We start from the raw sequence: 27261 nt of genomic DNA, 5'->3' as shown, positions 1-27261 counted from the left end.
TCAACAGGTGTCTAATATAGAGACTACTAGAATGACTACAGAGTAACAACAGGTGTCTAATATAGAGACTACTAGAATGACTACAGAGTAACAACAGGTGTCTAATATAGAGACTACTAGAATGACTACAGAGTAACAACAGGTGTCTAATATAGAGACTACTAGAATGACTACAGAGTAACAACAGTTGTCTAATATAGAGACTACTAGAATGACTACAGAGTAGAGTAACAACAGTTGTCTAATATAGAGACTACTAGAATGACTACAGAGTAACAACAGTTGTCTAATATAGAGACTGCTAGACTGACTACAGAGTAACAACAGTTGTCTAATATAGAGACTACTAGAATGACTACAGAGTAGAGTAACAACAGTTGTCTAATATAGAGACTACTAGAATGACTACAGAGTAGAGTAACAACAGGTGTCTAATATAGAGACTACTAGAATGACTACAGAGTAGAGTAACAACAGTTGTCTAATATAGAGACTACTAGAATGACTACAGAGTAACAACGGGTGTCTAATATAGAGACTACTAGAATGACTACAGAGTAGAGAATCAACAGGTGTCTAATATAGAGACTACTAAAATGACTACAAAGAAACAACAGGTGTCTAATATAGAGACTACTAAAATGACTACAAAGAAACAACAGGTGTCCCTGTCAAGAGATCAATAGATCAACCAATCAGTCAATCACATCAATATTGGTTATGTCTCCATTGTGTCCCAAATAGCCCAGGTCTAAAGTAGTGTACTATATAGGGAATAGGGCTCTGGTCTAAAGTAGTGCACTATATAGGGAATAGGACTCTGGTCTAAAGTAGTGCACTATATAGGGAATAGGTTCCTGGTCTATAGTAGTTCACTATATAGGGAATAGGGCTCTGGTCTAAAGTAGTGTACTATATAGGGAATAGGGCTCTGGTCTATAGTAGTGCACTATATAGGGAATAGGTTCCTGGTCTATAGTAGTTCACTATATAGGGAATAGGGCTCTGGTCTATAGTAGTGTACTATATAGGGAATAGGGCTCTGGTCTATAGTTGTGAACTATATAGGGAATAGGGCTCTGGTCTAAAGTAGTGTACTATAGAATAGGGCTCTGGTCTAAAGTAGTGTACTATATAGGGAATAGGGCTCTGGTCTAAAGTAGTGTACTATATAGGGAATAGGTTCCTGGTCTATAGTAGTGAACTATATAGGGAATAGGGCTCTGGTCTAGTTGTGTACTATATAGGGAATAGGGCTCTGGTCTAAAGTAGTGTACTATATAGGGAATAGGGCTCTGGTCTAAAGTAGTGCACTATATAGGGAATAGGGCTCTGGCCTAAAGTAGTGTACTATATAGGGAATAGGGCTCTGGTCTAAAGTAGTGTACTATATAGGGAATACGGCTCTGGTCTAAAGTAGTGTACTATATAGGGAATAGGGCTCTGGTCTAAAGTAGTGTACTATATAGGGAATAGGGCTCTGGTCTAAAGTAGTGTACTATATAGGGAATAGGGCTCTGGTCTATAGTAGTGCACTATATCGGGAATACGGCTCTGGTCTAGTTGTGTACTATATAGGGAATAGGGCTCTGGTCTAAAGTAGTGTACTATATAGGGAATAGGGCTCTGGTCTAAAGTAGTGCACTATATAGGGAATAGGGCTCTGGTCTATAGTAGTGCACTATATAGGGAATAGGGCTCTGGTCTATAGTATTTCACTATATAGGGAATAGGGCTCTGGTCTATAGTAGTGTACTATATAGGGAATAGGGCTCTGGTCTAAAGTAGTGAACTATATAGGGAATAGGGCTCTGGTCTAAAGTAGTGTACTATAGAATAGGGCTCTGGTCTAAAGTAGTGTACTATATAGGGAATAGGGCTCTGGTCTAAAGTAGTGTACTATATAGGGAATAGGTTCCTGGTCTATAGTAGTGAACTATATAGGGAATAGGGCTCTGGTCTAGTTGTGTACTATATAGGGAATAGGGCTCTGGTCTAAAGTAGTGTACTATATAGGGAATAGGGCTCTGGTCTAAAGTAGTGCACTATATAGGGAATAGGGCTCTGGTCTATAGTAGTGCACTATATAGGGAATAAGGCTCTGGTCTATAGTAGTTCACTATATAGGGAATAGGGCTCTGGTCTATAGTAGTGTACTATATAGGGAATAGGGCTCTGGTCTATAGTTGTGAACTATATAGGGAATAGGGCTCTGGTCTAAAGTAGTGTACTATAGAATAGGGCTCTGGTCTAAAGTAGTGTACTATATAGGGACTAGGGCTCTGGTCTAAAGTAGTGTACTATATAGGGAATAGGGCTTTGGTCTAAAGTAGTGTACTATATAGGGAATAGGGCTCTGGTCTAAAGTAGTGTACTATATAGGGAATAGGGCTCTGGTCTAAAGTAGTGCACTTAATAGGGAATAGGGCTCTGGTCTATAGTAGTGCACTATATAGGGAATAGGGCTCTGGTCTATAGTAGTTCACTATATAGGGAATAGGGCTCTGGTCTACAGTAGTGTACTATATAGGGAATACGGCTCTGGTCTAAAGTAGTGTACTATATAGGGAATAGGGCTCTGGTCTAAAGTAGTGTACTATATAGGGACTAGGGCTCTGGTCTAAAGTAGTGTACTATATAGGGAATAGGGCTCTGGTCTAAAGTAGTGCACTATATAGGGAATACGGCTCTGGTCTAAAGTAGTGTACTATATAGGGAATAGGGCTCTGGCCTAAAGTAGTGTACTATATAGGGAATAGGGCTCTGGTCTAAAGTAGTGTACTATATAGGGAATAGGGCTCTGGTCTAAAGTAGTGCACTATATAGGGAATAGGGCTCTGGTCTAAAGTAGTGTACTATATAGGGAATAGGGCTCTGGTCTAAAGTAGTGCACTATATAGGGAATAGGGCTCTGGTCTATAGTAGTTCACTATATAGGGAATAGGGCTCTGGTCTATAGTAGTGTACTATATAGGGAATAGGGCTCTGGTCTATAGTTGTGAACTATATAGGGAATAGGGCTCTGGTCTAAAGTAGTGTACTATAGAATAGGGCTCTGGTCTAAAGTAGTGTACTATATAGGGAATAGGGCTCTGGTCTAAAGTAGTGTACTATATAGGGAATAGGTTCCTGGTCTATAGTAGTGAACTATATAGGGAATAGGGCTCTGGTCTAGTTGTGTACTATATAGGGAATAGGGCTCTGGTCTAAAGTAGTGTACTATATAGGGAATAGGGCTCTGGTCTAAAGTAGTGCACTTAATAGGGAATAGGGCTCTGGTCTATAGTAGTGCACTATATAGGGAATAGGGCTCTGGTCTATAGTAGTTCACTATATAGGGAATAGGGCTCTGGTCTACAGTAGTGTACTATATAGGGAATACGGCTCTGGTCTAAAGTAGTGTACTATATAGGGAATAGGGCTCTGGTCTAAAGTAGTGTACTATATAGGGACTAGGGCTCTGGTCTAAAGTAGTGTACTATATAGGGAATAGGGCTCTGGTCTAAAGTAGTGCACTATATAGGGAATACGGCTCTGGTCTAAAGTAGTGTACTATATAGGGAATAGGGCTCTGGCCTAAAGTAGTGTACTATATAGGGAATAGGGCTCTGGTCTAAAGTAGTGTACTATATAGGGAATAGGGCTCTGGTCTAAAGTAGTGCACTATATAGGGAATAGGGCTCTGGTCTAAAGTAGTGTACTATATAGGGAATAGGGCTCTGGTCTAAAGTAGTGCACTATATAGGGAATAGGGCTCTGGTCTATAGTAGTTCACTATATAGGGAATAGGGCTCTGGTCTATAGTAGTGTACTATATAGGGAATAGGGCTCTGGTCTAAAGTAGTGCAATATATAGGGAATAGGGCTCTGGTCTAAAGTAGTGTACTATATAGGGAATAGGGCTCTGGTCTAAAGTAGTGTACTATATAGGGAATAGGGCTCTGGTCTAAAGTAGTGTACTATATAGGGAATAGGTTCCTGGTCTATAGTAGTGAACTATATAGGGAATAGGGCTCTGGTCTAGTTGTGTACTATATAGGGAATAGGGCTCTGGTCTAAAGTAGTGTACTATATAGGGAATAGGGCTCTGGTCTAAAGTAGTGCACTATATAGGGAATAGGGCTCTGGTCTATAGTAGTGCACTATATAGGGAATAGGGCTCTGGTCTATAGTAGTTCACTATATAGGGAATAGGGCTCTGGTCTAAAGTAGTGTACTATATAGGGAATAGGGCTCTGGTCTAAAGTAGTGTACTATATAGGGAATAGGGCTCTGGTCTAAAGTAGTGCACTTAATAGGGAATAGGGCTCTGGTCTATAGTAGTGCACTATATAGGGAATAGGGCTCTGGTCTATAGTAGTTCACTATATAGGGAATAGGGCTCTGGTCTATAGTAGTGTACTATATAGGGAATAGGGCTCTGGTCTATAGTAGTGTACTATATAGGGAACAGGTTGACGTGTTGTGTTGTGTTGTCACACAGGTAGTGAGCTGCAGAGTGGATCCAGTGTTGCCCCCGACAACGACGTGTTGATCCAGCTGGCTAAGACCTACTCCTACACCCACAGCCAGATGCACAAGGGAGACCACTGTTACGACTCCAAGGACTTTAAGGAGGGCATCACCAACGGCTACTACTGGTACCCTCTACCAGGTCAGTCAGTAAATCTATCAGTTTACAGATCTGGGGTAATAGTTAAGGGTGTTGGGTTGATAGTCGCAAGCCCCACTACCCCCCCCCTCCCCCCGCCAGGTTCAGAGTTCAAACCACAACGGGATAAATTCGCTACAGTACTAATACTAGAGGTCACGCGTACAGTCGTGTTGTGAAAATTCATATTTGTGTCATTCTCAAAACTTTTGACCACAACTGTACATACATGACCTTTCGCTGGGTCAACTTGTCCGTGTTGTCATCAACCCTGGAGATATTGGGTTAAGATTTAGCAGAGTTGATAAGACATCCGATCATTGATGTCAATGGGAGATTTATGTAAATGTTCCGGTGTGTTCCGCATCATCTCAGTGTAGTATACATATAGAACTGCACATGTCCATTCAGTCATTATGTCCCTGTCCCACCCTATAGAAACTGGTCTAATAGACTACAGTGACTGGTGCAGTGACGAGCACCATTATGGCTCTTGTCTGGCTCAGTTTCATGTTTTTCTGTCCGTTTCCTAGGATACTGATCTAATAGACTACAGTGACAGGTGCAGTGACGAGCACCATTATGGCTCTAGTCTGGCTCAGTTTCATGTTTTTCTGTCCGTTTCCTAGGATACTGGTCTAATAGACTACAGTGACTGGTGCAGTGACGAGCACCATTATGGCTCTAGTCTGGCTCAGTTTCATGTTTTTCTATCCGTTTCCTAGGATACTGGTCTAATAGACTACAGTGACTGGTGCAGTGACGAGCACCATTATGGCTCTAGTCTGGCTCAGTTTCATGTTTTTCTATCTGTTTCCTATTTCCTAGGAGGGATGCAGGACTATAACTACGTGTGGGGCCAGTGTCTAGAGATCACCTTGGAGCTGTCCTGTTGTAAATACCCTCCAGAGAGTGATCTGCCTGGGCTCTGGGACGCCAACCGGGCCGCGCTGCTGGCATACATGCAACAGGTCCATCTGGGTCAGTACCACGCTGTCTATCGTGGGTTAGTACCACGCTGTCTATCGTGGGTTAGTACCACGCTGTCTGTCGCAGTTTAGTACCACGCTGTCTATCGCAGTTTAGTACCACGCTGTCTATCGTGGGTTAGTACCACGCTGTCTATCGCAGTTTAGTACCACGCTGTCTATCGCAGTTTAGTACCACGCTGTCTATCGTGGGTTAGTACCACGCTGTCTATCGCAGTTTAGTACCACGCTGTCTATCGTGGGTTAGTACCACGCTGTCTATCGTGGGTTAGTACCACGCTGTCTATCGTGGGTTAGTACCACGCTGTCTATCGTGGGTTAGTACCACGCTGTCTATCGTGGGTTAGTACCACGCTGTCTATCGTGGGTTAGTACCACTCTGTCTATCGTGGGTTAGTACCACTCTGTCTATCGTGGGTTAGTACCACGCTGTCTATCGTGGGTTAGTACCACGCTGTCTATCGTGGGTTAGTACCACTCTGTCTATCGTGGGTTAGTACCACGCTGTCTGTCGTGGGTTAGTACCACGCTGTCTATCGTGGGTTAGTACCACGCTGTCTATCGTGGGTTAGTACCACGCTGTCTATCGTGGGTTAGTCCAACGCTGTCTATCGTGGGTTAGTACCACGCTGTCTATCGTGGGTTAGTACCACGCTGTCTATCGTGGGTTAGTACCACGCTGTCTATCGTGGGTTAGTACCACGCTGTCTATCGTGGGTTAGTACCACGCTGTCTGTCGTGGGTTAGTACCACGCTGTCTATCGTGGGTTAGTACCACGCTGTCTATCGTGGGTTAGTACCACGCTGTCTATCGTGGGTTAGTACCACTCTGTCTATCGTGGGTTAGTACCACGCTGTCTGTCGCGGGATAGTACCACGTTGTCTGTCGTGGGTTAGTACCACGCTGTCTCTGTCGTGGGTTAGTACCAAGCTGTCTGTCGCGGGTTAGTACCACGTTGTCTGTCGCGGGTTAGTACCACGTTGTCTATCGTGGGTCAGTACCACGCTGTCTATCGTGGGTTAGTACCACGCTGTCTGTCCTGGGTTAGTACCACGCTGTCTCTGTCGTGGGTTAGTACCAAGCTGTCTGTCGCGGGTTAGTACCACGCTGTCTATCGTGGGTCAGTACCACGCTGTCTATCGTGGGTTAGTACCACGCTGTCTGTCCTGGGTTAGTACCACGCTGTCTATCGTAAATACAATCAAATCAATCAATACTTCTGTACAGTGTTTCACTACCAAGTGGTGGCTTGATCATTTCAATGGTAGAATGATTCATTTAGGTAAGAATCGTTTAGGTAGTAAGATTCATTTAGGTAAGAATCGGTAAGGTTAAACGATTCATTCAAGATATGTGGATATTGAATGTAAGCTTAAAATAATTCTGTAAAAAAAAAATCCCAATGTTATGTCACATGCTGAAAAGCCCCCAGGCACTAAAATAGATCTACAGATCAGATCTCACAACAATGGTCTACCCTGGGATGACTCCTGGTCCAGGTCAGTCATCATGGTCTACCCTGGGATGACTCCTGGTCCGGGTCAGTCATCACGGTCTACCTTGGGATGACTCCTGGTCCGGGTCAGTCATCACGGTCTACCCTGAGATGACTCCTGGTCCGGGTCAGTCATCACGGTCTACCCTTAGATGACTCCTGGCCCAGGTCAGTCATCACGGTCTACCCTTGGATAACTCCTGGTGCGGGTCAGTCATCACGGTCTACCCTGGGATGACTCCTGGTCCGGGTCAGTCATCACGGTCTACCCTGGGATGACTCCTGGTCCAGGTCAGTCATCACGGTCTACCCTGGGATGACTCCTGGTCCAGGTCAGTCATCACGGTCTACCCTGGGATGACTCCTGGTCCAGGTCAGTCATCACTGTCTACCCTGGGACGACTCCTGGTCCGGTCAGTCATCACGGTCTACCCTGGGATGACTCCTGGTCCAGGTCAGTCATCACGGTCTACCCTGGGATGACTCCTGGTCCAGGTCAGTTGTCACGGTCTACCCTGGGATGACTCCTTGTCCGGGTCAGTCATCACGGTCTACCCTGGGATGACTCCTGGTCCAGGTCAGTCATCACGGTCTTCTACCCTGGGACGACTCCTGGTCCGGGTCAGTCATCACGGTCTACCCTGGGATGACTACTGGTCCAGGTCAGTCATCACGGTCTACCCTGGGATGACTCCTGGTCCAGGTCAGTCATCATGGTCTTCTACCCTGGGATGACTCCTGGTCCAGGTCAGTCATCACGGTGTAAAGTAGTGCACTATATAGGGAATAGGGTGCCATTTAGGATGCACGGGGAGAGTCTGTGTGATGCTTGGTGCTTCAACTGACATCACAACAATCACCACTGTAATGTGACCCTGGCTAAAAGATCATATTAATTAACCAACAGAAGCTCCCCCTGTAGTCCAGTCAAAAGCTTTTCTAGAATAGTCTGACTGTTCTCCTGTGTTGTGTCGAGGTAAACACAGAATAGTCTGACTGTTCTCCTGTGTTGTGTCGAGGTAAACACAGAATAGGGTGACTGTTCTCCTGTGTTGTGTCGAGGTAAACACAGAATAGGGTGACTGTTCTCCTGTGTTGTGTCGAGGTAAACACAGACTAGGGTGACTGTTCTCCTGTGTTGTGTCGAGGTAAACACAGAATAGGGTGACTGTTCTCCTGTGTTGTGTCGAGGTAAACACAGAATAGTCTGACTGTTCTCCTGTGTTGTGTCGAGGTAAACACAGACTAATCTGACTGTTCTCCTGTGTTGTGTCGAGGTAAACACAGAATAGGGTGACTGTTCTCCTGTGTTGTGTCGAGGTAAACACAGAATAGGGTGACTGTTCTCCTGTGTTGTGTCGAGGTAAACACAGAATAGGGTGACTGTTCTCCTGTGTTGTGTCGAGGTAAACACAGAATAGGGTGACTGTTCTCCTGTGTTGTGTCGAGGTAAACACAGAATAGGGTGACTGTTCTCCTGTGTTGTGTCGAGGTAAACACAGAATAGGGTGACTGTTCTCCTGTTTTGTGTCGAGGTAAACACAGAATAGTCTGACTGTTCTCCTGTGTTGTGTCGAGGTAAACACAGAATAGGGTGACTGTTCTCCTGTGTTGTGTCGAGGTAAACACAGAATAGTCTGACTGTTCTCCTGTGTTGTGTCGAGGTAAACACAGAATAGGGTGACTGTTCTCCTGTGTTGTGTCGAGGTAAACACAGAATAGGGTGACTGTTCTCCTGTGTTGTGTCGAGGTAAACACAGACTAGGGTGACTGTTCTCCTGTGTTGTGTCGAGGTAAACACAGAATAGGGTGACTGTTCTCCTGTGTTGTGTCGAGGTAAACACAGAATAGTCTGACTGTTCTCCTGTGTTGTGTCGAGGTAAACACAGACTAATCTGACTGTTCTCCTGTGTTGTGTCGAGGTAAACACAGAATAGGGTGACTGTTCTCCTGTGTTGTGTCGAGGTAAACACAGAATAGGGTGACTGTTCTCCTGTGTTGTGTCGAGGTAAACACAGAATAGGGTGACTGTTCTCCTGTGTTGTGTCGAGGTAAACACAGAATAGGGTGACTGTTCTCCTGTGTTGTGTCGAGGTAAACACAGAATAGGGTGACTGTTCTCCTGTGTTGTGTCGAGGTAAACACAGAATAGGGTGACTGTTCTCCTGTGTTGTGTCGAGGTAAACACAGAATAGGGTGACTGTTCTCCTGTTTTGTGTCGAGGTAAACACAGAATAGTCTGACTGTTCTCCTGTGTTGTGTCGAGGTAAACACAGAATAGGGTGACTGTTCTCCTGTGTTGTGTCGAGGTAAACACAGAATAGGGTGACTGTTCTCCTGTGTTGTGTCGAGGTAAACACAGAATAGGGTGACTGTTCTCCTGTGTTGTGTCAAGGTAAACACAGAATAGTCTGACTGTTCTCCTGTGTTGTGTCGAGGTAAACACAGACTAGGGTGACTGTTCTCCTGTGTTGTGTCGAGGTAAACACAGAATAGGGTGACTGTTCTCCTGTGTTGTGTCGAGGTAAACACAGAATAGGGTGACTGTTCTCCTGTGTTGTGTCAAGGTAAACACAGAATAGTCTGACTGTTCTCCTGTGTTGTGTCAAGGTAAACACAGAATAGTCTGACTGTTCTCCTGTGTTGTGTCGAGGTAAACGCAGAATAGTCTGACTGTTCTCCTGTGTTGTGTCGGGGTAAACGCAGAATAGACTGACTGTTCTCCTGTGTTGTGTCGAGGTAAACACAGAATAGTCTGACTGTTCTCCTGTGTTGTGTCGAGGTAAACGCAGAATAGTCTGACTGTTCTCCTGTGTTGTGTCGGGGTAAACACAGAATAGACTGACTGTTCTCCTGTGTTGTGTCGAGGTAAACACAGAATAGACTGACTGTTCTCCTGTGTTGTGTCGAGGTAAACACAGAATAGGGCGACGAAGGGTTCATTCATTCCAGTAAAGTTAAGGAGGAGGAAACTCCGCCCTTTTCTGAATAGTTAATGGGGTATCGTCTAACTAACAGCCGGACAATTGAGTAGCAGCGCGCAAGCTCCGCCCACCTGAGGATATATTTCCTGTGTGTGAGGGGGAGGGGTCGAAATCCACTTGACATTTAAATCTCGCTGGATTGATTCATTTCATTTTACTCCTGTGAATCTTTCATACCCTTTGCTTGTTCCTGTCGTTTTTTTTAATGTTTACAAATTAGATGCGCTGAAATGAAAGCAACTTCCTGAAAATGAACACTGGGATGATAGTGATATCATGTCTGTTTAGATAGATGTGATCTAGAGCCAAGCCTGTTGATCTTTAATCTGAGGCTATCCTGCTAGTGACGCGACATGTTGAATTATGCAACAGAACTCGACAACAGTAATGAATGAGGCTGTCGAGACCGAGCAGGTAGGCCTAGACAGAGCTAGTGTTTGGTGGTTGCAGGCCAGTTCCACCTAGGTTCATTTATTCGCATATGCAAATTACCTTGTGTGTTTATGCAAATGAGGCATATATACTTTTCTTTATTTTAACACATATTGTTTTAAATACCAGATACCATTACAAAATGTGCATATGAGTGCATGCTAAGAAAATAAAAGTAAAATTTGACATATTGTCAAATGTTGACAAATGTTTTCTGTGCTATATAATCCAGTCGATACCTGATGTAGTTTTGGAGGAATTTCCTCCGTTGTTCAACTGTTGTATTTATTATAATGTTTTTTTAAAACCTTTTTAACAATTTGGATGACCGTTGCTAAATTAAAAACCAATTGGCTTGGTTGGTGTTGATTGTCTTTCTCTCCTTCCGTCCTGCTGTGTGTGTGTGTGTGTGTGTGTCTCTAGGTGTGAAAGGGCAGGTGTTGGACGCGGAGGGAAACCCATTACAGAATGCTCTGGTGGAGGTGGAGGGGAGACAGAACCTCTGTCCCTTCAGAACCGACCGCCATGGAGAATACTACAGACTGCTGCTGCCAGGCAACTACACCTTTAGGGTGAGACAGCACCCCCTGGTGGTAGTACTGATAGTTTAGGTTTATTCAACTACTGCTGCTGCCAGGCAACTACACCTTTAGGGTGAGACAGCACCCTCTGGTGGTAGTACTGATAGTTTAGGGTTTATTCAACTACTGCTGCTGCCAGGCAACTACACCTTTAGGGTGAGACAGCACCCTCTGGTGGTAGTACTGATAGTTTAGGGTTTATTCAACTACTGATGCTGCCAGGCAACTACACCTTTAGGGTGAGACAGCACCCTCTGGTGGTAGTACTGATAGTTTAGGGTTTATTCAACTACTGATGCTGCCAGGCAACTACACCTTTAGGGTGAGACAGCACCCTCTGGTGGTAGTACTGATAGTTTAGGTTTATTCAACTACTGCTGCTGCCAGGCAACTACACCTTTAGGGTGAGACAGCACCCTCTGGTGGTAGTACTGATAGTTTAGGGTTTATTCAACTACTGATGCTGCCAGGCAACTACACCTTTAGGGTGAGACAGCACCCTCTGGTGGTAGTACTGATAGTTTAGGGTTTATTCAACTACTGATGCTGCCAGGCAACTACACCTTTAGGGTGAGACAGCACCCTCTGGTGGTAGTACTGATAGTTTAGGGTTTATTCAACTACTGATGCTGCCAGGCAACTACACCTTTAGGGTGAGACAGCACCCTCTGGTGGTAGTACTGATAGTTTAGGGTTTATTCAACTACTGATGCTGCCAGGCAACTACACCTTTAGGGTGAGACAGCACCCTCTGGTGGTAGTACTGATAGTTTAGGGTTTATTCAACTACTGCTGCTGCCAGGCAACTACACCTTTAGGGTGAGACAGCACCCTCTGGTGGTAGTACTGATAGTTTAGGGTTTATTCAACTACTGATGCTGGTAGGCAACTACACCTTTAGGGTGAGACAGCACCCTCTGGTGGTAGTACTGATCGTTTAGGGTTTATTCAACTACTGCTGCTGCCAGGCAACTACACCTTTAGGGTGAGACAGCACCCTCTGGTGGTAGTACTGATAGTTTAGGGTTTATTCAACTACTGCTGCTGCCAGGCAACTACACCTTTAGGGTGAGACAGCACCCTCTGGTGGTAGTACTGATAGTTTAGGTTTATTCAACTACTGCTGCTGTCTCAAATGGCACCCTATTTCCTATGTAGTGCACTACTTTTGACCAGAGCCCTATTCCACAAATGACACCCTATTTCCTATATATATATATATAGGAAATAGGGTGCCATTTGGGACCGGTCTGTGTATCTGGGTGGTAGTTATTTATTTGGACAGTGAAGCTAAAACTTTTAATTTGGCTCTATTACTCCCAACATTTTGGATTTGAGATAAAAATGTTTCATATGAGGCGAATGTACAAAATGTCACCTTTTTATTTGAGGGTATTTTCATACATATTTGTTTTAACGTTTAGAAATGAAAGCACTTTTTTTATTTAGGGTCCGATTTAAAAATCTGTGATGCGAAGAACGCTGAATCACGGAATCTAGACAATAACACGGAATTCAACACTAATTCAAAAATATATGGAATATAGTAGGAAATCAACTAAATTTATTAATTTGCCCACGTTTATAATAAGACGTGAACAGAATGCGTCTGTGATTCGTATTTCTTTCAAGTTTCTGAACCGACATCGAGAATTCCCCCGTCTGTGTATGTTCCCGTCTACCACTCGGTGTAGCTGTTAGCGATGATGCTAATAAAACGACAACAGTCTTCTGGTAGATGGAAAGGCTTTCCCAAAAAAAACCTTCTCAATTAAAATGTTAACTACAAAGTAGCCTATTGCCTACCTGGCAGAATTATATCATGATTATTTGATTCAGTCCGGTGGGTCATTTGTTTAGCCAACTCTACCATCACACGTGTGCTAGAAAAACACCACTAAACAGCAGCCTCGTTGGGGTGCACAGGGGAATTAAAGGGGAACGATACCCCAAAACTGAACATTTTCTAAACATTTCCCAGACTTCAAAAGTGGTCTCCTGATGTGGTTTAAACATTGTTGTGGATTTTAGAAAATCCCATTTATATTAATAAAAATAATGGGTTTTATAGGGCTCTGCTTTAATGTTTCTTCTGAAGGTCTTTTTAAAATTTATTTAACCTTTATTTAACTAGGCAAGTTAGTTAAGAACAAATTCTTATCTTCAATGACGGCCTAGGAACAGTGGGGTTAACTGCCTAGGAACAGTGGGGTTAACTGCCTAGGAACAGTGGGTTAACTGCCTAGGAACAGTGGGTTAACTGGCCTAGGAACAGTGGGTTAACTGCCTAGGAACAGTGGGTTAACTGCCTAGGAACAGTGGGTTAACTGGTCTAGGAACAGTGGGTTAACTGCCTAGGAACAGTGGGTTAACTGCCTAGGAACAGTGGGTTAACTGCCTAGGAACAGTGGGTTAACTGGCCTAGGAACAGTGGGTTAACTGCCTAGGAACAGTGGGTTAACTGCCTAGGAACAGTGGGTTAACTGCCTAGGAACAGTGGGGTTAACTGCCTAGGAACAGTGGGTTAACTGCCTAGGAACAGTGGGGTTAACTGCCTAGGAGCAGTGGGTTAACTGCCTAGGAACAGTGGGTTAACTGCCTAGGAGCAGTGGGTTAACTGCCTAGGAACAGTGGGGTAACTGCCTAGGAACAGTGGGTTAACTGCCTAGGAGCAGTGGGTTAACTGCCTAGGAACAGTGGGTTAACTGCCTAGGAACAGTGGGGTTAACTGCCTAGGAGCAGTGGGTTAACTGGTCTAGGAACAGTGGGTTAACTGCCTAGGAACAGTGGGTTAACTGCCTAGGAACAGTGGGTTAACTGCCTAGGAACAGTGGGTTAACTGCGTAGGAACAGTGGGTTAACTGCCTGTCTCATAAGCATTTGGACAAATGTACCTCCTATGTGTATTAAAGTAGTCAAAAGTGGAGTATTTGGTCCCATATTCCTAGCAAGCAGTGACTTCATCAAACTTGTGACTCTACAAACTTGTTGGATGCATGTTTGCTGTTTGACCCCCCCTCCTCCTCCCTCTCCCCCCCTCCCTAAATACAACACTGAGATTAGACTGGGAGCGATAGGAATTATTTAACTGCTCTCAAATCAACCAAAGAGGGTGGAGGGTCAACTGTCTCTAAGTGGCATGGAGAGGACATGGGGCTTTGCTCAAAAGTAGTGCACTATATATGGATTAGGGTGCCGTTTAGGACACAGTCTAGAGTGAGACAATCCTAGGGGCTCTAAGTCAAAAAGTAGTGCACTCTATATAGGGAATAGGGTGCCGTTTTGGACACGGGCTCAATGAATGTTTCTCAGTGTTTTTATTTTGAGCCAGCTCATACAAAGCCACGTGGGTGGTCCTCCCGGGTGGTGTGGTGCAGTAGCACGTATGAGGTCCCACATCTCCCACAGTCTCCAGTAAACATCTGATCAACGGACAGATAACAACCGTTCCTCCGACAGGCGGCTCAGAGAAAGCACCAGAACATTTAACATCAACAGAGATATTGTGAAACCATGAGAATAAAAATGTTTTATCCTTTTATTATATTCATCCCATCTGTTCAGACGGAATAGACACTTGATCTCCAGTACAATACTCTTTAGTTAGTATACAGCTGGGTATGAATCAATCTACAGTACAATACTGTATCTTTAGTTGGTATACAGCTGGGTATGAATCAATCTACAGTACAATGCTGTATATTTAGTTGGTATACATCTGGGAATGAATCAATCTACAGTACAATACTGTATCTTTAGTTGGTATACATCTGGGAATTAATCAATCTACAGTACAATACTGTATATTTTGTGGGTATACAACTGGGTATGAATCAATCAATCAATGTGATTGACATATTTGCCTGTGTGTGAAGTTTACTCAACATTGTAATAATTGATCAATACATGAACTAATGGATCGATGTGATCGCCAGGTGACGTTCCCGGGCCACCAGGTGTTGACGGAGACGTTGACGGTCCCGTACGGCCCCGACTCATTCTCGGCCCTCGTCCACAACTTCCAGCTGCAGAGGTCCGCAGCCGCCACCCCTGGCCCCAGCCGCCCCACCCAGTCCTGCACCCCACCCCAGGTCTGGAGGCCCCTGGGTGGCCACTCTCCCAGCCTGGGCCCCTCGGGCGTCACCATCCTCCTGGTTCTCCTGGTTCTCCGGGATACCATGTTACTGTGACCGAGAGACGGGCCACGTCCCAAATGGAACCTTATTAAAGTAGTGCACTATATAGGGGATAGGATGCCATTTGGGACGTATCCATGGAGACAGACAGACTGAGATGGGATCTCCCAGTCCAGAGACATTCTCTTTTTTTTCTTCTTCAGTATTTTTGTATAAACAAAGAAAATCCTATATATATTTTCTTGTAACACTTCTCATTGCTCTACCTTGCACAAACACGTGAGCCATTTTGTGTTTTTAAAAAATGTAATGTTTTGTATTGATGCTTTTTTAGTTTTTAAAAAAAAATATTGTGCTGAAAGAAAGCAATTACTGCCATGCCAGCAATCTGCCATGCCAGCAATCTGCCAGCCAGCAATCTGCCATGCCAGCAATCTGCCAGCCAGCAATCTGCCATGCCAGCAATCTGCCAGCCAGCAATCTGCCATGCCAGCAATCTGCCATGCCAGCAATCTGCCATGCCAGGAATCTGCCATGCCAGCAATCTGCCATGCCAGCAATCTGCCATGCCAGCAATCTGCCAGCCAGCAATCTGCCATGCCAGCAATCTGCCAGCCAGCAATCTGCCATGCCAGCAATCTGCCATGCCAGCAATCTGCCATGCCAGGAATCTGCCATGCCAGCAATCTGCCATGCCAGGAATCTGCCATGCCAGCAATCTGCCATGCCAGCAATCTGCCATGCCAGGAATCTGCCATGCCAGCAATCTGCCATGCCAGCAATCTGCCATGCCAGCAATCTGCCATGCCAGGAATCTGCCATGCCAGGAATCTGCCATGCCAGCAATCTGCCATGCCAGCAATCTGCCATGCCAGGAATCTGCCATGCCAGGAATCTGCCATGCCAGCAATCTGCCATGCCAGCAATCTGCCATGCCAGGAATCTGCCATGCCAGCAATCTGCCATGCCAGCAATCTGCCATGCCAGCAATCTGCCATGCCAGGAATCTGCCATGCCAGCAATCTGCCATGCCAGCAATCTGCCATGCCAAGCTGAGAAGAAGAGACTAAAGTCAAGGTGTAAGGGAGGGAGGGGTGTTGAGGACAGGGGGTAAGGGAGGGGTGTTGAGGACAGGGGGTAAGGGAGGGGTGTTGAGGACAGGGGGAAAGGCAGGGGTGTTGAGGACAGGGGGAAAGGGAGGGGTGTTGAGGACAGGGGGAAAGGGAGGGGTGTTGAGGACAGGGGGAAAGGGAGGGGTGTTGAGGACAGGGGGAAAAGGGAGGGGTGTTGAGGACAGGGGGAAAGGGAGGGGTGTTGAGGACAGGGGGAAAGGGAGGGGTGTTGAGGACAGGGGGAAAGGGAGGGGTGTTGAGGACAGGGGGAAAAGGGAGGGGTGTTGAGAACAGGGGGAAAAGGGAGGGGTGTTGAGGACAGGGGGAAAAGGTAGGGGTGTTGAGGACAGGGGGTAAGGGAGGGGTGTTGAGGACAGGGGGTAATGGAGGGGTGTTGAGGACAGGGGGTAAGGGAGGGAGGGAGGGGTGTTGAGGACAGGGGGTAAGGGAGGGGTGTTGAGAACAGGGGGAAAAGGGAGGGGTGTTGAGGACAGGGGGAAAAGGTAGGGGTGTTGAGGACAGGGGGTAAGGGAGGGGTGTTGAGGACAGGGGGTAATGGAGGGGTGTTGAGGACAGGGGGTAAGGGAGGGAGGGAGGGGTGTTGAGGACAGGGGGTAAGGGAGGGGTGTTGAGGACAGGGGGAAAAGGGAGGGGTGTTGAGGACAGGGGGAAAAGGGAGGGGTGTTGAGGACAGGGGGTAAGGGAGGGGTGTTGAGGACAGGGGGAAAGGGAGGGGTGTTGAGGACAGGGGGAAAGGGAGGGGTGTTGAGGACAGGGGGAAAAGGGAGGGGTGTTGAGGACAGGGGGAAAAGGGAGGGGTGTTGAGGACAGGGGGTAAGGGAGGGGTGTTGAGGACAGGGGGTAAGGGAGGGGTGTTGAGGACAGGGGGTAAGGGAGGGGTGTTGAGGACAGGGGGTAAGGGAGGGAAGGGTGTTGAGGGCAGGGGGTAAAGGAGGGAGGGAGGGTTGTTGAGGACAGGGGGTAAGGGAGGAAGGAAGGTTGTTGAGGACAGGGGGTAAGGGAGGGAGGGGTGTTGAGGACAGGGGGTAAGGGAGGGAGGGGTGTTGAGGACAGGGGGTAAGGGAGGGAGAGGTGTTGAGGACAGGGGGTAAGGGAGGGAGAGGTGTTGAGAAGGTCTAGAAGTGCCTCTAAGATCCTACCAGCCCACCTACAAACACCTGGAATCACACCTCTACCTGCAAACACCTGGAATCACACCTCTACCTGCAAACACCTGGAATCACACCTCTACCTACAAACACCTGGAATCACACCTCTACCTGCAAACACCTGGAATCACACCTCTACCTGCAAACACCTGGAATCACACCTCTACCTGCAAACATGACAAGACTTTTAGACAGAGACGACCTGCCTGAGCTCACTGCACAGCACAGAGACAACCTGCCTGAGCTCACTGCACAGCACAGAGACGACCTGCCTGAGCTCACTCCACAGCACAGAGACGACCTGCCTGAGCTCACTGCACAGCAGAGACGACCTGCCTGAGCTCACTCCACAGCACAGAGACGACCTGCCTGAGCTCACTGCACAGCAGAGACGACCTGCCTGAGCTCACTGCACAGCACAGAGACGACCTGCCTGAGCTCACTGCACAGCACAGAGACAACCTGCCTGAGCTCACTGCACAGCACAGAGACGACCTGCCTGAGCTCACTCCACAGCACAGAGACGACCTGCCTGAGCTCACTGCACAGCACAGAGACGACCTGCCTGAGCTCACTGCACAGCACAGAGACGACCTGCCTGAGCTCACTGCACAGCACAGGGACGACCTGCCTGAGCTCACTGCACAGACAGCAGAGAACACACTGCACAGACAGCAGAGAACACCGCGGAGACAGCAGAGAACACAGCACAGACAGCAGAGAACACAGCACAGACAGCAGAGAACACAGCACAGACAGCAGAGAACACACTGCACAGCACAGACAGCAGAGAACACAGCACATACAGCAGAGAACACAGCACAGACAGCAGAGAACACACTGCACAGCACAGACAGCAGAGAACACACTGCACAGCACAGACAGCAGAGAACACAGCACAGACAGCAGAGAACACACTGCACAGCACAGACAGCAGAGAACACAGCACAGACAGCAGAGAACACAGCACAGACAGCAGAGAACACACTGCACAGCACAGACAGCAGAGAACACAGCACAGACAGCAGAGAACACACTGCACAGCACAGACAGCAGAGAACACACTGCACAGCACAGACAGCAGAGAACACAGCACAGACAGCAGAGAACACACTGCACAGCACAGACAGCAGAGAACACAGCACAGACAGCAGAGAACACAGCACAGACAGCAGAGAACACACTGCACAGCACAGACAGCAGAGAACACAGCACAGACAGCAGAGAACACAGCACAGACAGCAGAGAACACAGCACAGACAGCAGAGAACACACTGCACAGCACAGACAGCAGAGAACACAGCACAGACAGCAGAGAACACAGCACAGACAGCAGAGAACACAGCACAGACAGCAGAGAACACAGCACAGACAGCAGAGAACACAGCACAGACAGCAGAGAACACACTGCACAGCACAGACAGCAGAGAACACCGCGGAGACAGCAGAGAACACAGCACAGACAGCAGAGAACACAGCACAGACAGCAGAGAACACAGCACAGACAGCAGAGAACACAGCACAGACAGCAGAGAACACAGCACAGACAGCAGAGAACACAGCACAGACAGCAGAGAACACACTGCACAGCACAGACAGCAGAGAACACCGCGGAGACAGCAGAGAACACAGCACAGACAGCAGAGAACACAGCACAGACAGCAGAGAACACAGCACAGACAGCAGAGAACACAGCACAGACAGCAGAGAACACACTGCACAGCACAGACAGCAGAGAACACAGCACAGACAGCAGAGAACACAGCACAGACAGCAGAGAACACAGCACAGACAGCAGAGAACACAGCACAGACAGCAGAGAACACACTGCACAGCACAGACAGCAGAGAACACAGCACATACAGCAGAGAACACAGCACAGACAGCAGAGAACACACTGCACAGCACAGACAGCAGAGAACACACTGCACAGCACAGACAGCAGAGAACACAGCACAGACAGCAGAGAACACACTGCACAGCACAGACAGCAGAGAACACAGCACAGACAGCAGAGAACACAGCACAGACAGCAGAGAACACACTGCACAGCACAGACAGCAGAGAACACAGCACAGACAGCAGAGAACACACTGCACAGCACAGACAGCAGAGAACACACTGCACAGCACAGACAGCAGAGAACACAGCACAGACAGCAGAGAACACACTGCACAGCACAGACAGCAGAGAACACAGCACAGACAGCAGAGAACACAGCACAGACAGCAGAGAACACACTGCACAGCACAGACAGCAGAGAACACAGCACAGACAGCAGAGAACACAGCACAGACAGCAGAGAACACAGCACAGACAGCAGAGAACACACTGCACAGCACAGACAGCAGAGAACACAGCACAGACAGCAGAGAACACAGCACAGACAGCAGAGAACACAGCACAGACAGCAGAGAACACAGCACAGACAGCAGAGAACACACTGCACAGCACAGACAGCAGAGAACACCGCGGAGACAGCAGAGAACACAGCACAGACAGCAGAGAACACAGCACAGACAGCAGAGAACACAGCACAGACAGCAGAGAACACAGCACAGACAGCAGAGAACACAGCACAGACAGCAGAGAACACAGCACAGACAGCAGAGAACACACTGCACAGCACAGACAGCAGAGAACACCGCGGAGACAGCAGAGAACACAGCACAGACAGCAGAGAACACAGCACAGACAGCAGAGAACACAGCACAGACAGCAGAGAACACACTGCACAGCACAGACAGCAGAGAACACAGCACAGACAGCAGAGAACACAGCACAGACAGCAGAGAACACAGCACAGACAGCAGAGAACACAGCACAGACAGCAGAGAACACAGCACAGACAGCAGAGAACACTATATTCCTAGGTCCAAAAAAAAAGACTATAAATTGAAACATATCCTCTCTCCAGACCGTATCGCAATACCTGTACTAGTGGACTGAAGACTATCACAATACCTGTACTGGTGGACTGGAGACTGTATCACTATAGTTATTGTCAAAAACAGAACCTTCCTGAAGCATTATGGGTAATGATGGATGGTAGACCCATAAATGCCACCCTACCTACCTAGTGCACTACATTTTACCAAAGCCCTATAGGCCCTGGTTAAAGGCAGTGCACTATATAGGGAATTGATTGGGTGCCATTTGGGACAGAGACGATATTGTCCATATAGATGCCTCTCGTGTTGTTCTACCTCATCTATCAACTGACCTTTTGACCTTTCAGCTGACAATGATTGTTGTGCCTTGATGATGATTAAATCTGTCAATTTATGTTTCAGGACCAGTCTTTTTTTCCCATCCACGTCTGTGGTTACATTGTTCATGTGTGGGCTATGTCTTAAGGTGTTGTGTCAAAGTTAACCGATATAATGTAGCGATTCATGTGTTGGCTTGATAGTCGCTGGACCCGGGATCGAGTCCCGGGTTACGCCTTCAATATCAGTAGCTTAAATCATGACACTACACATTAACCTTGCTTGAGAGGTGATGATGGGAAGTGGACGGATGAAGATTCTGATAATAGTTATGAGCTTTTTTTACCAGCAGGTGGAGTCCTGTCTCCACTATGCCTAAAGATCTGCAGGTCAGGGATAGGTCTACTGTCGTCAGTCGCCTGGGCAACCAGCCAGACCCCACACACCACCATAAACCCAGATCTGTCATTTTATTTATTTATTCATTTATTCAGGGGAAAACCAATGAGACCAGGGTCTCATCCCCCAGGGTGCCCTGATTTACAGTACTACAACAATTAAAAAAAAACCCGATGTGAAACCAAACAGTAATCAATACAATGTCTAATAAAATGTTTTAAAAAAAAAGCACAACAACGTTCCTTTCCTCAGCGACTAGGTTCCCAAAACACTAAACTGCAACAGAATATCCAATTATTATTCGTTCTGCTAATTGTTCCAGCAGTGAGGCACATTAAAACTTAAAAGCGGATTCTCCTGATTCGGTGGCGACCCGAGGAACCTCCAAAGAGTTAACCAACCATGTATAGTAGAGCTGTATAAACCAAACAAAAAAGTGAATAAGGAAGTGATCTACGGGACTTTAATGAGGACCAGGCAACCTTTAGATACAGGATGTAGTGATGAGTAGGAAGTGATCTACGGGACTTTAATGAGGACCAGACAACCTTTAGATACAGGATGTAGTGATGAGTAGGAAGTGATCTACTGGACTTTAATGAGGACCAGATACAGGATGTAGTGATGAGTAGGAAGTGATCTACGGGACTTTAATGGGGACCAGACAACCTTTAGATACAGGATGTAGTGATGAGTAGGAAGTGATCTACGGGACTTTAATGAGGACCAGACAACCTTTAGATACAGGATGTAGTGATGAGTACGAAGTGATCTACGGGACTTTAATGAGGACCAGATACAGGATGTAGTGATGAGTAGGAAGTGATCTATGGGACTTTAATGAGGACCAGATACAGGATGTAGTGATGAGTAGGAAGTGATCTACGGGACTTTGATGAGGACCAGACAACCTTTTGATACAGGATGTAGTGATGAGTAGGAAGTGATCTACTGGACTTTAATGAGGACCAGACAACCTTTAGATACAGGATATAGTGATGAGTATTAAAACTGCCACCTGTGATAAAACCAATGGCACTATGTTAGACTGAATCCAAAGGTTTAAGAGTAGTGACTGATGCATTCTGGTAAATGGTGTCACCGTAGTCAACATCTGTAACAGTCTTGTCCCATCACTGCAACGTCGAGAGCCATGCTTCCTCCGAAACACGATCCCGCCAAGGCGCACTGCTTCTTGACACACTGCTCGCTTAACCCGGAAGCCAGCCGCACCAATGTGTCGGAGGAAACGCTGTACTACAGACAGATGAGAACATCTTTGAATGTACGGCTGACGACCGAAGTCAGCGTGCATGCGCCTGGCTGCCACATGGAGTCGCTAGAGCGCGATAGGACAAGGACAGGCCAAAACCTCCCCTAACCCGGACGACGCTGGGCCAAACCCTCCCCTAACCCGGACGACGCTGGGCCAAACCCTCCCCTAACCCGGACGACGCTGGGCCAAACCCTCCCCTAACCCGGACGACGCTGGGCCAAACCCTCCCCTAAACCGGACGACGCTGGGCCAAACCCTCCCCTAACCCGGACGACGCTGGGCCAAACCCTCCCCTAACCCGGACGACACTGGGCCAAACCCTCCCCTAACCCGGACGACGCTGGGACAAACCCTCACTTAACCCGGACGACGCTGGGACAAACCCTCCCCTAACCCGGACGACGCTGGGCCAAACCCTCCCCTAACCCGGACGACGCTGGGCCAAACCCTCCCCTAACCCGGACGACGCTGGGCCAAACCCGCCCCTAACCCAGACGACGCTGAGCCAAACCCTCCCCTAACCCGGACGACGCTGGGCCAAACCCTCCCCTAACCCGGACGACGCTGGGCCAAACCCTCCCCTAACCCGGACGGCGCTGGGCCAAACCCTCCCCTAACCCGGACGACGCTGAGCCAAACCCTCCCCTAACCCGGACGACGCTGGGCCAAACCCTCCCCTAACCCGGACGACGCTGGGCCAAACCCGCCCCTAACCCGGACGACGCTGGGCCAAACCCTCCCCTAACCCGGACGACGCTGGGCCAAACCCTCCCCTAACCCGGACGACGCTGGGCCAAACCCTCCCCTAACCCGGACGACGCTGGGCCAAACCCTCCCCTAACCCGGACGACGCTGGGCCAAACCCTCCCCTAACCCGGACGACGCTGGGACAAACCCTCACTTAACCCGGACGACGCTGGGCCAAACCCTCCCCTAACCCGGACGATGCTGGGCCAAACCCTCCCCTAACCCGGACGACGCTGGGCCAAACCCTCCGCTAACCCGGACGACGCTGGGCCAAACCCTCCCCTAACCCGGACGACGCTGGGTCAAACCCTCCCCTAACCCGGACGACGCTGGGCCAAACCCTCCCCTAACCCGTACGACGCTGGGTCAAACCCTCCCCTAACCCGGACGACGCTAGGCCAAACCCTCCGCTAACCCGGACGACGCTGGGGCAAACCCTCCCCTAACCCGGGCGACGCTGGGTCAAACCCTGCCCTAACCCGGACGACGCTGGGCCAAACCCTCCCCTAACCTGGACGACGCTGGGCCAAACCCTCCCCTAACCCGGACGACGCTGGGCCAAACCCGCCCCTAAACCGGACGACGCTGGGCCAAACCCTCCCCTAACCCGGACGACGCTGGGCCAAACCCTCCCCTAACCCGGACGACGCTGGGCCAAACCCTCCCCTAAACCGGACGACGCTGGGCCAAACCCTCCCCTAACCCGGACGACGCTGGGCCAAACCCTCCCCTAACCCGGACGACGCTGGGCCAAACCCTCCCCTAACCCGGACGACGCTGGGCCAAACCCTCCCCTAACCCGGACGACGCTGGGACAAACCCTCACTTAACCCGGACGACGCTGGGACAAACCCTCCCCTAACCCGGACGACGCTGGGCCAAACCCTCCCCTAACCCGGACGACGCTGGGCCAAACCCTCCGCTAACCCGGACGACGCTGGGCCAAACCCTCCCCTAACCCGGACGACGCTGGGTCAAACCCTCCCCTAACCCGGACGACGCTGGGCCAAACCCTCCCCTAACCCGGACGACGCTGGGTCAAACCCTCCCCTAACCCGGACGACGCTGGGCCAAACCCTCCGCTAACCCGGACGACGCTGGGCCAAACCCTCCCCTAACCCGGGCGACGCTGGGTCAAACCCTCCCCTAACCCGGACGACGTTGGGCCAAACCCTCCCCTAACCCGGACGACGCTGGGCCAAACCCTCCCCTAACCCGGGCGACGCTGGGTCAAACCCTCCCCTAACCCGGACGACGTTGGGCCAAACCCTCCCCTAACCCGGAAGACACTGGGTCAATTGTACACCGCCTCATGGGTCTCCCGGTTTTGACAAGGATTTAAATGTTAAATCTGTGTCAATCCAAATGCCCAGATATTTATAGGCAAGAACCCGATCGATGGGAGAACCATTCAATACCTGGAGGGATAATACCTGGAGGGACAATACCTGGAGGGATAATACCTGGAGGGATAATACCTGGAGGGATAATACCTGGAGGGACAATACCTGGAGGGGTAATACCTGGAGGGGTAATACCTGGAGGGATAATACCTGGAGGGGTAATACCTGGAGGGATAATACCTGGAGGGACAATACCTGGAGGGGTAATACCTGGAGGGATAATACCTGGAGGGACAATACCTGGAGGGGTTATACCTGGAGGGATAATACCTGGAGGGGTAATACCTGGAGGGGTAATACCTGGAGGGGTAACACCTGGAGGGATAATACCTGGAGGGATAATACCTGGAGGGGTAATACCTGGAGGGGTAATACCTGGAGGGATAATACCTGGAGGGACAATACCTGGAGGGATAATACCTTGAGGGATAATACCTGGAGGGGTAACACCTGGAGGGATACTACCTGGAGGGACTATACCTGGAGGGGTAATACCTGGAGGGATAATACCTGGAGGGGTAATACCTGGAGGGGTAATACCTGGAGGGATAATACCTGGAGGGGTAATACCTGGAGGGGTAATACCTGGAGGGGTAACACCTGGAGGGATAATACCTGGAGGGATAATACCTGGAGGGGTAATACCTGGAGGGGTAATACCTGGAGGGATAATACCTGGAGGGACAATACCTGGAGGGACTATACCTGGAGGGGTAATACCTGGAGGGACAATACCTGGAGGGATAATACCTTGAGGGATAATACCTGGAGGGGTAACACCTGGAGGGATAATACCTGGAGGGACTATACCTGGAGGGACAATACCTGGAGGGACAATACCTGGAGGGGTAATACCTGGAGGGGTAATACCTGGAGGGATAATACCTGGAGGGGTAATACCTGGAGGGGTAACACCTGGAGGGGTAATACCTGGAGGGGTAACACCTGGAGGGATAATACCTGGAGGGACTATACCTGGAGGGGTAATACCTGGAGGGACAATACCTGGAGGGATAATACCTGGAGGGATAATACCTGGAGGGACAATACCTGGAGGGATAATACCTGGAGGGATAATACCTGGAGGGACAATACCTGGAGGGTTAATACCTAGAGGGACAATACCTGGAGGGATAATACCTGGAGGGGTAATACCTGGAGGGATAATACCTGGAGGGGTAATACCTGGAGGGGTAATACCTGGAGGGGTAATACCTGGAGGGATAATACCTGGAGGGGTAATACCTGGAGGGGTAATACCTGGAGGGATAATACCTGGAGGGACAATACCTGGAGGGGTAATACCTGGAGGGGTAATACCTGGAGGGACAATACCTGGAGGGATAATACCTGGAGGAATAATACCTGGAGGGATAATACCTGGAGGGGTAATACCTGGAGGGGTAATACCTGGAGGGACAATACCTAGAGGGACAATACCTGGAGGGGTAATACCTGGAGGGACAATACCTGGAGGGATAATACCTGGAGGAATAATACCTGGAGGGATAATACCTGGAGGGGTAATACCTGGAGGGGTAACACCTGGAGGGATAATACCTGGAGGGATAATACCTGGAGGGGTAATACCTGTAGGGACAATACCTGGAGGGGTAATACCTGGAGGGGTAATACCTGGAGGGGTAATACCTGGAGGGATAATACCTGTAGGGACAATACCTGGAGGGGTAATACCTGGAGGGGTAATACCTGGAGGGACAATACCTGGAGGGATAATACCTGGAGGGATAATACCTGGAGGGATAATACCTGGAGGGACAATACCTGGAGGGATAATACCTGGAGGGATAATACCTGGAGGGACTATACCTGGAGGGATAATACCTGGAGGGACAATACCTGGAGGGTTAATACCTGGAGGGATAATACCTGGAGGGATAATACCTGGAGGGACAATACCTGGAGGGACAATACCTGGAGGGATAATACCTGGAGGGATAATACCTAGAGAGACAATACCTGGAGGGATAATACCTGGAGGGATAATACCTGGAGGGACAATACCTGGAGGGATAATACCTGGAGGGATAATACCTGGAGGGACTATACCTGGAGGGATAATACCTGGAGGGACAATACCTGGAGGGTTAATACCTGGAGGGATAATACCTGGAGGGATAATACCTGGAGGGACAATACCTGGAGGGACAATACCTGGAGGGATAATACCTGGAGGGATAATACCTAGAGGGACAATACCTGGAGGGATAATACCTGGAGGGAGTCACAACTTTAACCAGTCAGAATGTAATATCTATTGTCTAGTCCCAACATTAATATCTACTGTCTAGTCCCAACATTAACCAGTCAGAATGTAATATCTATTGTCTAGTCCCAACATTAACCAGTCAGAATGTAATATCTATTTCTAGTCCCAACATTAACCAATCAGAATGTAATATCTATTGTCTAGTCCCAACATTAACCAGTCAGAATGTAATATATATTGTCTAGTCCCAACATTAACCAGTCAGAATGTAATATCTATTGTCTAGTCCCAACATTAACCAGTCAGAATGTAATATCTATTGTCTAGTCCCAACATTAACCAGTCAGAATGTAATATCTATTGTCTAGTCCCAACATTAACCAGTCAGAATGTAATATATATTGTCTAGTCCCAACATTAACCAGTCAGAATGTAATATCTATTGTC

General features: G+C 48.3%; 2 protein-coding genes across 3 annotated transcripts in view; both read left to right on the top strand.

The window, feature by feature from the left end:
• The window catches only part of LOC118942834 (carboxypeptidase M-like), a 76794-nt gene extending 60423 nt beyond the window's left edge, over positions 1-16371 (top strand). The window contains exons 6-9 of one of the 2 annotated variants that reach the window (XM_036956667.1): positions 4484-4654; positions 5480-5632; positions 10976-11124; positions 15069-16371. In XM_036956667.1, coding sequence (XP_036812562.1) covers positions 4484-4654; positions 5480-5632; positions 10976-11124; positions 15069-15323 — 728 coding nt within the window. In that variant the 3' untranslated portion in view covers positions 15324-16371. The remainder of the gene's footprint in view (positions 1-4483; positions 4655-5479; positions 5633-10975; positions 11125-15068) is intronic. The other variant, XM_036956668.1, reaches the window with a different exon arrangement.
• An 8152-nt stretch (positions 16372-24523) lies between these two features.
• On the top strand, positions 24524-26542 carry LOC118942990 (elastin-like; the record flags this gene model as incomplete). Its single annotated transcript, XM_036958453.1, has 3 exons — positions 24524-24892; positions 25436-25492; positions 26021-26542. Coding segments are annotated over exons 1-3 (948 nt in total), but the record flags the coding sequence as incomplete, so codon positions are not given.
• Between the last annotated feature and the right edge of the window lie 719 nt (positions 26543-27261).

This window comes from Oncorhynchus mykiss, chromosome 21 (assembly GCF_013265735.2).
Source record: "Oncorhynchus mykiss isolate Arlee chromosome 21, USDA_OmykA_1.1, whole genome shotgun sequence".
Lineage (NCBI taxonomy): Eukaryota > Metazoa > Chordata > Actinopteri > Salmoniformes > Salmonidae > Oncorhynchus > Oncorhynchus mykiss.
The sequence above is the reverse complement of the archived record's forward strand: the minus strand, read 5'-3'. Positions and strand labels throughout refer to the sequence as shown.